Below are 12,500 nucleotides of genomic sequence, written 5' to 3'. Positions count from 1 at the left end.
TTTCAGCTTGCTCAAGTCACTCAGACCTACCCACATTGACGATATGCTGTTTTATGGCCTTTCTTTTAAAACAAAACCAGCAAAATTTGTGTCAGTATTTTATTGATAAAAGTAACATAAGTATACATCCTTTAAAAAAGTGTTGACTAATAGTATTACCAGCATTCCTCGCTGCGCGATCTAAAAGACTATTTCTCCAAGGGAGATGATTATAGAGATATATTTAGTTTTAAGATCTCACTACAAAAGGAAGAGTGTAGCTTCACGTGTATAAACTGTTCTGTCAAAGATATGTCGATTTTGGCCTCCATAACTGAAAATTACAGGTAAATATTAATTATCTCCGCTGGTTACGTGTAGTAATTTATGCTCAGTTGGATAATTTGACAGATGAAATAACTGTGAAGTAGTTCAGTAAAACTAGTAGTAATCACGGATTAGTAAAGTGCGTTTGGTGTCTAGTTAAATAATATTTTTTATTGCACTGATAGCCCGGAAATATTCAGGGAAAGTAGACTTGTGGGGTGCTTTCTGGCAGTACGCAGAGAGAATTTGAATCTCCTGTGAAATTAAAGCAGCCGAGTTGACAAATCACAACTCGGGATCGTTGCCGACGCGAATTGCCATGCGGGTGAAATTGTAGTGTCTGTTCTTCTACTACACAGCTTTTTGATTTTCTGATAAGTAGCTTTAGTCATATTTGCTACTGATACTTGACATAAATTAACACAACTACGTTTGCAAAATACAACAAAGAAAACAGTCGTGCAGCCAACACGTGCAACTGCAAAGGTCGTGGAAATATAGGGATTTTTTACCGCTTTCATCTGAGCATGCCGGCATGGCGATACTAACCCGATGTCGAGGGATGACATATTCACAATCACATCAGATTGAGGTCATGTGCCCCGGCGTCGGCCAGCCAGTCCAAGATGGCGTCCAAACCCTGAGATCGCAAGGCATCACGATCGATATCCGCGAAACATATTCGGGACATTCGTAAAACGACACGACTACAATGCGTCCTCCTTCGTCGGAACGCAACTACCGTAAAAGTCTTTGTTAATGCCGTAGGGGTTGGCTCACCAGGTGACACTTTGTCGTCGCAGTCGTCATTGAATTAGCACCTGATAGCTTGTTTTCGATGTTGCATTTGATTTCTATTTACTTTTCGACGAATAACATTCAATTAGGGCAATATATTTTTTTCAAGGACAGCTGCGAAAGTCACTCGGTGGTAAAAGCATCCAAATATCTTATATTCATTTCTTCGTTCCTCCTGGGGGCTTTATCTTTTATTCGTTGCTTTTTGGGGAAAATGCAGATAATGCGCACCTGTGAGAACAAAAATATCTGCGAAATAAAAAACACGCCCACATACGCACAACAAGCGAAATCGCTTAAAGTTCTTAGCTTTGTATCTCGGTTGTTCGAAAGCCGATTAACTTAATCCAGGATTAGCGTAAACATTTGTTTCATGTTTCCACCTTTTTCGTGAAAGTTCCTTTTGCCAATTTTTGTTTTTCGAGATTGACTTTTTTTAATGTAAAGTTCCGCCGAATATCAACGTTGAACAGCATTTGGGAGTAGAGAAATAAATTCTTTGGTTAATTTTTAATTTGGGATTAGCGCTAATCGGCTTTTGAACAACCGGGCCCTGGTTTCCAGCCCTAATACCCTGTCCTTTTCGTTCAAATTTTGCTCAATACGTTTCCTTTCAGAAACCCATTTTCATGTTGCAAATGTTTGAAAAAGATATTACAGTTGTCCTTCCCACCGATTAGTTGTCATTTGTAATTGTCAAAGAGCTCAAGAATATTACCAAAAAGCGTTTATCACATAATGGGAAGTGAAAGCTATTGAACAGTGCACAGCCCGAAAGTTGTGTTCATACTGCTTATATTTAGAATAATGTGCTTTTCAAAAAGTGGTCTGTTCAACAATCCGTTCGCGTTTTTACTTATCTTAAGTATATCTTCAAGTACTATATTTTGAAGAAACAACCTTCTTAGATCTTGTTAGAGGGCTAATTTTAGACTCTTCTTAGGTTTTTTGGCAATTAGTTAAGACTTTTAAAATCTTTTCAGCTCTCTGCGGAAAGTAAATATACACACCGATAGAAATTAGCAAAGTTTAATATGAAGTTTTGTTTTCTACTATAACTTAAAATAGCAGAGCTAAAGATATGTATATTTTTTATTTCTTTTTTCCTTTTTGTTGAAGTTTCAGCTTGAGTGTAAAATAGCCTATAGGAAAAATACGTAAAACAAAAACGCACCACCCCCCACGCCCACAAATGAAATAGAAAATGTTATTACGGAAACGAAAATATTACAAAAATAGTTTCAAACATCAGATTGAACATCGGCGATACCAAGCCAGGTAATAAAGGGTTCTTGATTTTTAATGCTAAAATAAGTTGGAAATGGGAACTAGATGGCTTGTGCAATGTAATTTAATTTAAAGAGTAAGGGTGGACAAAATAAGGGCGAAAAGCTCTTAGAGAGTTTTTTCCCCTAATGCATATGGCGTCAATTTTAAGCTACTGTTTGTAATTAATGGTGTATTCATTAAGAATACTCGCCCTCGTTACTTATATGGAAGCCAATCCTTCTTTAATTGCACCTTTCTCTATTTGAGTAGCAGTTTTAGGTTTTGATATATATCTGACGTTTTGAGACAGTACGGTTACTGTCAGTTCGCTTTTTCTTTAAGATTAAAATTACTCAAGGTTTTCGCATGTGATTCATTTCCATTTAAGAATAGTTGACGATTATTTACCGAAATGGAGATCAATTTCCACCACTTTTACCGACTCTGAGGGGAATAATCGTTTTAGTATATACCACACAAGTTCACTAATCAGCCGAGTTTATCGATAAAATTTGCTCCTCGGTAACCGATTAGCGAAACGGCAAGCCCTTGTTCGTTTGGTCAGAGGTGAATAGTCACAATGTCATCATGCATAAAACTTGCAATATCTTTTTTCACCCATCTCTTTTCAAACCGTTACATATGTGCAGTGAATTTTCTTTTCTAGTTGTGCAATTAGTCAGACTCTCTTTAAATTACTTCACTATCTGCCGTTACTTAAACACTTAAATAAGTGGCCGCAACTCCGCGGAAGCTTGTTATCCAGAACTCACCTGCTTCCAGTTGATGAGAGAACCTTTTAGTGTAAATGACTGCGCATACAGTGAGTTTGGGCGGGAAACAATTATATTAGCATATTTGACGTCGGCTGATCTACTCGAAAACCTACGAAGATTTCAATATTACATTTCTACTTTTCTCGTCGTCAAAGATGAGATTTCAACTTGCTGTGAAACTGCTTCAAAGACATAAAAACCAAAGCATATAATAATGTTCTTCAGAGGTATTCCGATATTTAAGGGACTTGCACCTTTAGCATTAAAGTTAAATGTGAGGGAATATGACATCAATATCCCTTCAAAGAAAGGTCTTTTGACTTAGGCTTTCCTTGCCCTATTTCTTACAACAAAAAAAAAAAGCGTTTTGTATAAATGTATTTTTTCCGACAATCATGCATCACGTAATTCTCTTCGATGTCGACAGATCTTTCATTCTTTTCAAATTTAAACCACTATTCTTGTCGTGGTTGCGTAAATTTCCGTTTATGGAAACATACAAACCTAACTTTAGAGATACTCCTGCTTAGAGAAACAACGTGTTTTTCTATCGCCTATTTCCAACGATATCAAGATTAAATTGTAGATATAACTGGGAGTGGGTTTAAATTTCAGTGAATTTCTTCTGGGGGTCTTAAAACCTTCGATCGACGGCGACCGTTTCACTAGACTAGAAAAATAGACAAATATATCTTATGATCTGACAATATAGTTCTTCTCGTTTATTTTCAACTTATGTACATTTCTGCCCCTTTGTCTGCAAATCTGCAACTTGGAATTGTTTTAACATCGCTGTTCAATGAACCATTTTCCCGGGCCTTAAGATCTTTTGTTCTTGTTTTTGGCAATAGTGCTTACATCTATCTTTTCAAATACAGCTAAGAAATATCAAATGCAAGATGGATTCTTTAATTTTGGTTTTGAACTTAAATATCGCCAGCAATGATTTCTTAAGCTCCCACAAAATTAAGGCAAGATCAGTAAGGAACTTGTTTTTTCCAAAATCGAGGATTATTTTGGGGTAACTTAGATTAATAATTTCCTCGACAACCATTTCTTTCTACATGAATTCATTTATGTACATTACGGGACAATACCCGTGGATAGTCAACCATTCGGGACACGGAGTCCCTTACACCGTGAGGTCGACCTCCGATCGTTTACCCTCCCGACAGTGATATACCACAGACAGACCACAATACTGGGAGCTCCATGCCCTGTGCGCTCTTTGCGAATAATTAACAATTATTCCACGAGAGCGCGTTGGATATGAGATGGTAAATAGCCAACGAGGTGCGTAGCGCCGAGTTGGCTATAACCAGTCTGGTAGCCAACAAGCGTGAATTGTTTTATTAAATTCTTTAAACTCGAAAAGTTTGGAAGAAAGAAATTCCAGCAAAAAAAGGGAGAAAGTCCTAAGATGCGATGTTGAGTTATACCTGGTGGCCTGACAGACGCAGGCTCATGACAAAAACATTTCTCACCTTTTTGCGTGCTTGTAAGCTTCGGAATTGATCAAAACGTTCCACAAAAAGGTTTTTTTTTCCCTTTATACCGGGAGAAATTTCGCTCACTAACGTGATCAGTAACATTGTTTTTCCACCAAAACAAAAGAAAATGTTTGCATGATAATAAAGCTCAATTTCCAGGGGATTAGTTGGGTACACTAACATGGCCGCCGTGACGTCACGTGAAAACACTCTATACCGAGCGATAAGAGAGCACTGGGACGAACTCGTACCGGAATGAGTGGTCGTACCTCGACAAAGAAATGTACCAAGGTGGAAAACGCCATAAATAATTCAGTCTGTTGTTTCTCAAAAACCTGTGAAAATCACGCTGTGCCCTGAACTATTTTCAAAATCCTGTGAAAATCACACAGTTTTTGTCAATTCCATTGTCTTCGTTTCGATCCCACGAAGATGTGAGCCTCCCAATTAGCCGGTACTTGTTCCCTTGAACAAAAGATCTGAATTAATCATAGTACCATGGTTGATACAACAGCACCGGAATACTCAGTTTAATACCGGGAGCTCCACGCCCTGCGCGCTCTTTGCGAATAATTAACAATTATTCCATGAGCGCGCGTTGGATATCAGATGGTAAATAGCCAACGAGGCGCGTAGCGCCGAGTTGGCTATAACCACTCTCATATCCAATAAGCGCGAATGGAATAATTATTTTATCGAATTCCTTAAACTCCAAAAGTTTAGAAGTACGAAATACGAGCGAAAAAAGCGAGAAAATCCTAGCGAAATCGAAAAAAGTTGATGAAGATGCGATGTTGTGTACATGTAATACCTCGTGGTCAGACAGACGCAGGCTCATCACAAAAACATTTCTTACCTTTTCGCTTATCTCTAAGCTTCGAAAGTGATCCAAACTTTCCACAAAAACCTTTTTCTTTTGCTTTATACCGAAAGAAATTTCGCTTTCTGGCGTAAAAGTTTTTAGTTTAGCAACTCTAAGCGCAATCATTTACCATATAAGGTGAAAGTAAGGTATATGAGCTGATAACCGAGATTGAGTAAACCAATCAGAGCACGAGAATTGCATTATCCGAGGTTGAGAATTTAATAATTAACAATTATTCCATGAGCGAGAGTTGGATATGAGATGGTAAATAGCCAACGAGGCGCGTAGCGCCGAGTTGGCTTTAACCAGTCTCATATCCAACAAGTGCGAATGGAATAATTGTTTTATTAAATTCCTTCTACTCCAAAAATTTGGTAGTACGAAATACGAGCGGAAAAAGCGAGCAAATCCGAGCGAAATCGAAAAAAACTTGATGAGAACTGATGCGATGTTGGGTAATACCTTGTTGTCAGACAGACGCAGGCTCATCACAAAAACATTTCTTGCCTTTTCGCGTACTTCTAAACGTCGGAATTGATCCAAACTTTCCACAAAAAAAGTTTTTTTTCTCCTTTTTGGCTTTATTCAAAGAGAAATTTGGCATTCCGACGAAAACATTTTTAGTTTAGCAACGCTTGACGCAATCATTTACCATATAAGGTCAAACCAAGGTATATGAGCTGATAACCAAGATTGAGTGAACCAATCAGAGCACGCGAAATGCATTATCCGAGGTTGAGAATTTAATAATTAACAATTATTCCACGAGAGCGCGTTGGATATGAGATGGTAAAAAGCCAACGAGGAGCGTAGCGCCGAATTGGCTATAACCAGTCTGTAGCCAACAAGCGCGAATTGTTTTATTCAATTCTTTAAACTCGAAAAGTTTGGAAGAACGAAATTCCAGCGAAAAAAAGGGAGAAAGTCGTAAGATGCGATGTTGAGTTATACCTGGTGGCCTGACCTTGAACGTCGGTATTAATCCATATACAACCCTCAGGCCTACGGCCCTCGGGAGGTATATGGAATAATAGCACTATTCTCGGTATTTATCTCATAGTTACAATATTACACGAAGAGTTTTCCTTCATTTGAGGCCACAATTCAGCTGCACTTAAGAGTGACCATCAATAATAATTACTGTGATTAAATTCCCCCACAGGTATCAATTCACATTGGACGTTTTAATATTTATAGAAAGCATTGACGTTTGTATTGAAGTATAATGGCACGTCTTTCCAAGAAACACGATTAAATCTATAACGCGTTTTCCCTTTATTTGACATTAAACATTTTTCCTTTCATATTTATGCATTTAATTTTTCATTTCAATATTGTTAGAGAGTTTTCCTTTCGCTTGAGATCAGAATTCAACTATATTCATGGTGTCCCATTACACTAATTAAGCTAATTCTGTACTCGTAATATATCTCCCCCTCCGAGGATCAATTCATTTTTCACCTGTTAGTTTTATTGAACAGAGTTGGGTCGGTTATACTCTTCGAGAGAATAACAGTGCGCTTTTCAAAGAAAAACGAAAAGATATGGCAGCTTTTCCTGTCATTCTTTGTCTGATCTTTACCCATAGCCTTGCATCAGCTGCTAAATCATGTACTTATCAACCCCTAACAGAATACGGCTTCGCTCTTGTTGATCACTCGTATCAATCGTTCATTGCTGACCGTCTGGCTTCTTGTTACATCGCTTGCAATATGCAACCAGCTTGTCAAAGCCTCAACTACAATCTTGCTGACAAGACTTGCGAGTTCAACAACGACACCAAATATTTTCGTCCCAAGTATTTTGTGGAGAAACCAACATCCGTTTATGGGAATAACCCTGATTCTGGTAAGTTGGTTTTTCTGTTTAGAATATCAAATATCACCGTAATCCCTTTGTACTTCATTCTCGTTATTCTTATCTTGTGAGCAAAAAGAATTAGCTTCTAGTTCAGACAATCAATGAAATTTATTTGTCAATCTTATTCTATGAATTGATGCTTTATGTTGAAAATCAAACTTTTGGCGGACAATAATGATTTCCTCTAGATTTAGAAACTTCGTACATGTTTGAAATAAGTTACCGTGGGCGCTTTCCCTTTAACCAGAGGCTTGAGTTAAAAATTTCGGTAATTTCATGTGGTCACATCAAAGAGTATTGTCCCAAAATGTAAACAGCGACCAGAAATGAGCCGATGCCACCGAATTTTTCTGATGTTCCAAAACTTTAGGACCACTTTGCAAGATATGCCAAAATGTCCAAAATTATTTTCTGGAAAATTTCCGTTCCATTCGATCAGTCCTTAAGCGTACCTATTGGATTTTTTTTTTCCAAATTCCTGGTCGAATGGAAAGCGCTCAATGAGAAATACAATGGTTACCCTTCCTCAGAGACCCTGAGGCAGATAGTGGGGACGAGGACAAAATCGGAGCGGGCGACTTGCAAAAGTGCGACGAAAAAAATAATCGGCTCTTATTTTTTCTTCGTACTGTAGCTCGTCGTATTTTTCTCGCCCGCTCCGGTCTTGTTCCCGTCCGCACTATCTGCCCCTGGCTTTTTGAGGATGCGTCCACAGTACTTTTATCCGGATTTTTCTTTTATTTTATTTTTCGGATTCAAAAATATCCGCGTCCACACTTAGCGTATTCCAGTCGTTTTTGCATCGTTTTTACTGTCCACACGTATCCGGATACACATTTATTACTCTAGCGTCTAGTGCTTTTGACAAAGATTTTGCTTGATGAGCATGCGCAAAAACGTATGTTGGCGCCATTTTCTCTGTTTTGTTAACGAGATGTACGTAAGAGTCTTTCAAATAAAGACTTGTTTCCATATCTCAAAGTGCCCTTGGACGTGAGGTGCCTGGGAATGAAGTTAAATCACTGGAATTGGTCAGTGTAAAATGCAGACTGAAGTTACAATATAACTGTTGAAAAAGCCCAAACCCCTTAGAAATGCTAACCTTAGGCCTAATTAGGCCAAAAACAATATTTGGGTCTAGCTGTTAGCATTTCGAATCCAATGATTTAATTTCATTCCCAGGCACCTCGCGTCCAAGGGCACTTTGAGATATGGAAACAATTCTTTACCGTCTTTCAAGGTCTAAGGACCGGATACGCCATGTTGATTTATCTCATCCAGGAAAGACTGGATCCAGTACGTTCGAAATTTTACGGATACCACTGTCCACACGTATCTGAACTCGCAGCGTATTCAAAAAATTGCACTCTGGAGACATCATTCGAAAATTTTCGATTTCGAAAATTTCCGATTTCGCTGGATACGTGTGGACACAAGATGTATTCGAAAGAAAATTGCGGATACAAAAATTTCCAGCTGCGTGTGGACAGGGCCTCATTCGCGGAGAACGGGAAAAAAATGTACTTAAAGACCTAAAATGCTCACCGCTTGTGCAGCACGAATATTTTTCCTCTTAGAACTCATAATGATCTTTTGTTGCGTGGCCATTGCTCCACCCATACACTTTGCGAAAACACCGTAATATTTCACGCTATGAAAATAAGAGGACTTCTCAGACAAATGAAAAAAACACTGCTGTCCTTTACGCTAATCCACAACCAACGGCATCGTGCGCGTACAACAGTCACCGCTCATTTTCTATATTTCCTTCAAGACTCTTCTTGCCAATCAAACACTAGAATTCCTGTGCTATGTTCCGAAACTCCAAGGACATGAAATGATTTACGTAAGGGACATTGCCCACATATTGATAACGATCCGAGAATTCTATTTACATTTGCCATGCGCGTACACGAACAGTCATCGCCAACATTTCTCTTGTCATTGCTCATTTTCTTATTTCCTTCAAGACTCTTCCTACCAACTTAAAGGGGATGATAAGATTGCGAAAGATGACACAACGCTTTGAAACCGCTTTTAACTCATTCGTTGCACCCGTTTGTGGTATTTTATGTCGTTTTCTTTCCCATTGAAATTCCGAATATGTTTGATGATTACGTTCAGCCAAAACAATGCGCAGGCTAATCGACGGCATCCATTGCAATCTTTCGTTCAAGAAATCGAGATCTTCACTGACTCTTTTAAGTTACAGTTCATTTGCTTAGGAAGCAAAAACAGCACGTTTTGTTTTTGTTAACTTTGCATTTAATTTAATCGATTGTATTGATTTACTTGGTCTTTTAATTGTCTCGCATCATTGTGCTCTAATTCTCGGCGAATGGAGAAGAACGAAAATCGAAACGAATAGCATAAGCCTCAAGAGAACTTTGCAATTGCCAGCAGGGGAAGGAACTATGAACCAACTATAAAGTCGGTTATGATGTAATGTTTCTTACTTTACCGAACTGATCAGAAGTGAATCTTTTTTTTTGATTGTTGACTGTTGCTATGTAAACAACTCTGAGCAGCAATTTGTCTCGTTTTAAGTAAGAAAATACTATTAATCAATACTTGTGTAAATAACAAGACAAGTATAATCATTTCTCTCACGATGTCTTCACTTGAGTTGTAGCCGATAACGACGTTTCGACCGTCTCGACTGGTTACGGGCTACTCTTTGTATAACGGAAGTCGGCTGTGATTGGTGGAATTCAGGCTTATTGTTCCGTTGAGTAATTTCCTGAGGTCTGATTCGAAATGGTTCCCTCGTTCACGTATCGATCGCTTGTCGTGTTATCCACACTTCGGAAATTTTGAAGCCATTATCCCTATTGATGCTACAAGTGTGAAATCTTATGAGGGTATAGCTTCCTTCGCCCTATGATGTCAGCGGAGGGGTTGGCGCAGTGGTAAAATCCCTGCCTTCCAACCCTAAGGTCCGGGTTCCATTCCAAGTTCTGCAGAGATTGGAATATTGGCGACCTTCTAACCCGCTAAAGTTCACTCAGCTTTCCATCCTTCCGAGGTCGGTAAAATGAGTACCAGCATGCATGGACTGCTTAGAAGCGGCTCCAATTTGCGCCTGTATACGCTTCCAGTCCGCTGGGGGTAAATTGATCATTGTAAAGCGCCTTTGAAACGTTGTGATAAGGGCGCTATATAAATGCACCACTTTACTTTTTTACTTTTTTGTTTCAGCTGTTCATCTGTGCACTAATAGATCATTGTGAGGACCAGCCGAAATGCGTGCATCATTAAGCTTATTACATAATCGGCCTTATCGCCTGAATAAAATAAGCAGTAAGAATTCAAAACGTCGCGATCTAGAACCGAAGTGACACAACGTAGGACAAACGATCAGAAGACTGCCATGTGGGAGGTCGTGAGTTCGACTCTGGCCGGACCAACACTCAGGGTAACTGAGCAGAAAGTGCTCCCTTTTGTAATGATACCCGCAAATGGTTAAACTTTCAAGTATTTTCGGATAAGGACTATAAACCGTTCGCCCCGTCTCACAAAAGTCCAACCTGTTCATAAGTTCTCTATGGGACGTTAAAAAACCCACACATTATTCGAGAGGAGTAGGGGATCAGGTTCCCGGTGTTATGGCTGTCTTTTATGAGTGTATGAGTGGGTGGGTATAATGGTCCACATCAGCTGAATAGCTGTTAAAATTTCAACCTGCTCAAACAAATAAAAAAAAAAACCAAACAAAAAAGCAAACTTATTTTACGATATTAATCAATAGTGTGTCCAGGCCAACTTATTTTACAATTTATACCAGCTTTTACTGACCAAATGTTTTCTCCTTTTAAAATTTACCTATTTTGTCACAGAACGTCCTTGGCGAAAGTTGAATTCAGCTGCAGTGTGTTTTGGCGTAAGAGATGACCAGTTTGGCCGCTTTGAGGTTGAGGTCGGTGGCTCTGTTGATGCTGTCAAACTCTTTCACCTCAGTGGATTGGTGAACTGTGACATTAATCGGAACGATAGATCAAGCAAATGGGGATGCGATCCTGAATCGCAAAACATAAGAGTCGTCATGACAACCACATCAAACACTGTCCTTCTGCCAAACGCGGGGGGAAATTTAAAGTACACCATTCCCGGATATGGTCCCAATTCCAGCGAGATTGTCTTTAGAGATTTTCCAAATCCACTTCATCTGTCTTCTGGTCAAGATTTACGCCTGTGGCACCTATATGATTTAAATAATATTTCACCGGAAAAAAGAGCGGGAAAATCATGCGCTAATGTATTTGCCAAGTATATGAATTAAATCTTGGCTCAGTACAGCAAAACCTCTGTGTCGCGGAACATTCAGCTTTGTTTTTAGGAGTCAGGTTAAGGGCCTACTAACGTGTTTTTTGGGGTGCGTTACTAAGGATGTAATGGTTCTTACTAAATATGACGTCATCATACCACGCCCATGGTCACGTGACCAACAATAGAAAACTCTAAATTTGTCTACGTGCTACACAATTTGTATAGGTAATCACATGATTTCAAGTACAATTTGCAAAAAATAAGCAGGAGCAAATTTTTTCAAAGACGCTCAAACTTGCACGAGCCCGTAGGGTGAGAGCAATTTGTAGTCTTTGAAAAAATTTACAAGTGCTTATTTATTCCAAATTGCACCAGAAAAATCATGTGATTCCTTATTGATAGTATAGTTACATGAAAAATGTTTTGACCCTTACCATTACACGAAGACTGTCAGTCGGCTCTTAGTCTTGCCAGTCTTGTTCGTCTTTTTTAGAACTATAGCTTAAAAATCCTACCGACAATTTTGTTGAGGGCGACCGGTTCAAAGCTTTCATTATCCAGTTGCTTATGCCTTCTTTTGTAGTCTTTGTTTTTCAGTTTCCTTCCAACTTTTAATGAAAACATTGCTACTCTCGCGTTCTCGTCAAATCTGTCCGCGATTTTGTCATTTCAACTTACGCAATCCAGGGATTGGCTATCTGCGAACTTCTTTGTTAATTGACCAATCAGAATGCTTGCTTTATTGCCTTTTTAGCATTCAATTACCTCTTTACTGCACTGTGTCACCGAAAAACTGCACTTCTCTCAGCCAACCAGATTGCATTTTTTTTTTCGTGTATATTTTTAGGGTATTTAGTCAGTGGTTTGATA

The 12,500-nt window shown here is 38.9% G+C and overlaps 2 protein-coding genes across 2 annotated transcripts in view; both read left to right on the top strand.

Annotated features, from left to right (window-relative positions):
- The window catches only part of LOC138011857 (uncharacterized), a 330,121-nt gene that overhangs the window by 114,230 nt on the left and 203,391 nt on the right, over positions 1–12,500 (top strand). The window lies entirely within an intron of this gene.
- Positions 7,037–11,712, top strand: LOC138010284 (uncharacterized). Its single transcript, XM_068857215.1, has 2 exons — positions 7,037–7,352; positions 11,201–11,712. The coding sequence occupies exons 1-2, from the start codon at positions 7,049–7,051 to the stop codon at positions 11,641–11,643; spliced, it is 747 nt and encodes a 248-aa protein (XP_068713316.1). The 5' UTR covers positions 7,037–7,048; the 3' UTR covers positions 11,644–11,712.

This window comes from Montipora foliosa, chromosome 7 (genome assembly GCF_036669935.1).
Source record: "Montipora foliosa isolate CH-2021 chromosome 7, ASM3666993v2, whole genome shotgun sequence".
NCBI lineage: Eukaryota > Metazoa > Cnidaria > Anthozoa > Scleractinia > Acroporidae > Montipora > Montipora foliosa.
This window is presented reverse-complemented; position numbering and strand designations above follow the sequence as displayed.

Bases quoted from the DNA above. Each gene is read 5' to 3' on its own strand.
- LOC138010284 (XM_068857215.1), top strand. From the start codon at position 7,049: ATGGCAGCTTTTCCTGTCATTCTTTGTCTGATCTTTACCCATAGCCTT. The intron at 7,353-11,200 runs GTAAGTTGGTTT...ATTTTGTCACAG, and splicing joins TGGGAATAACCCTGATTCTG to AACGTCCTTGGCGAAAGTTG.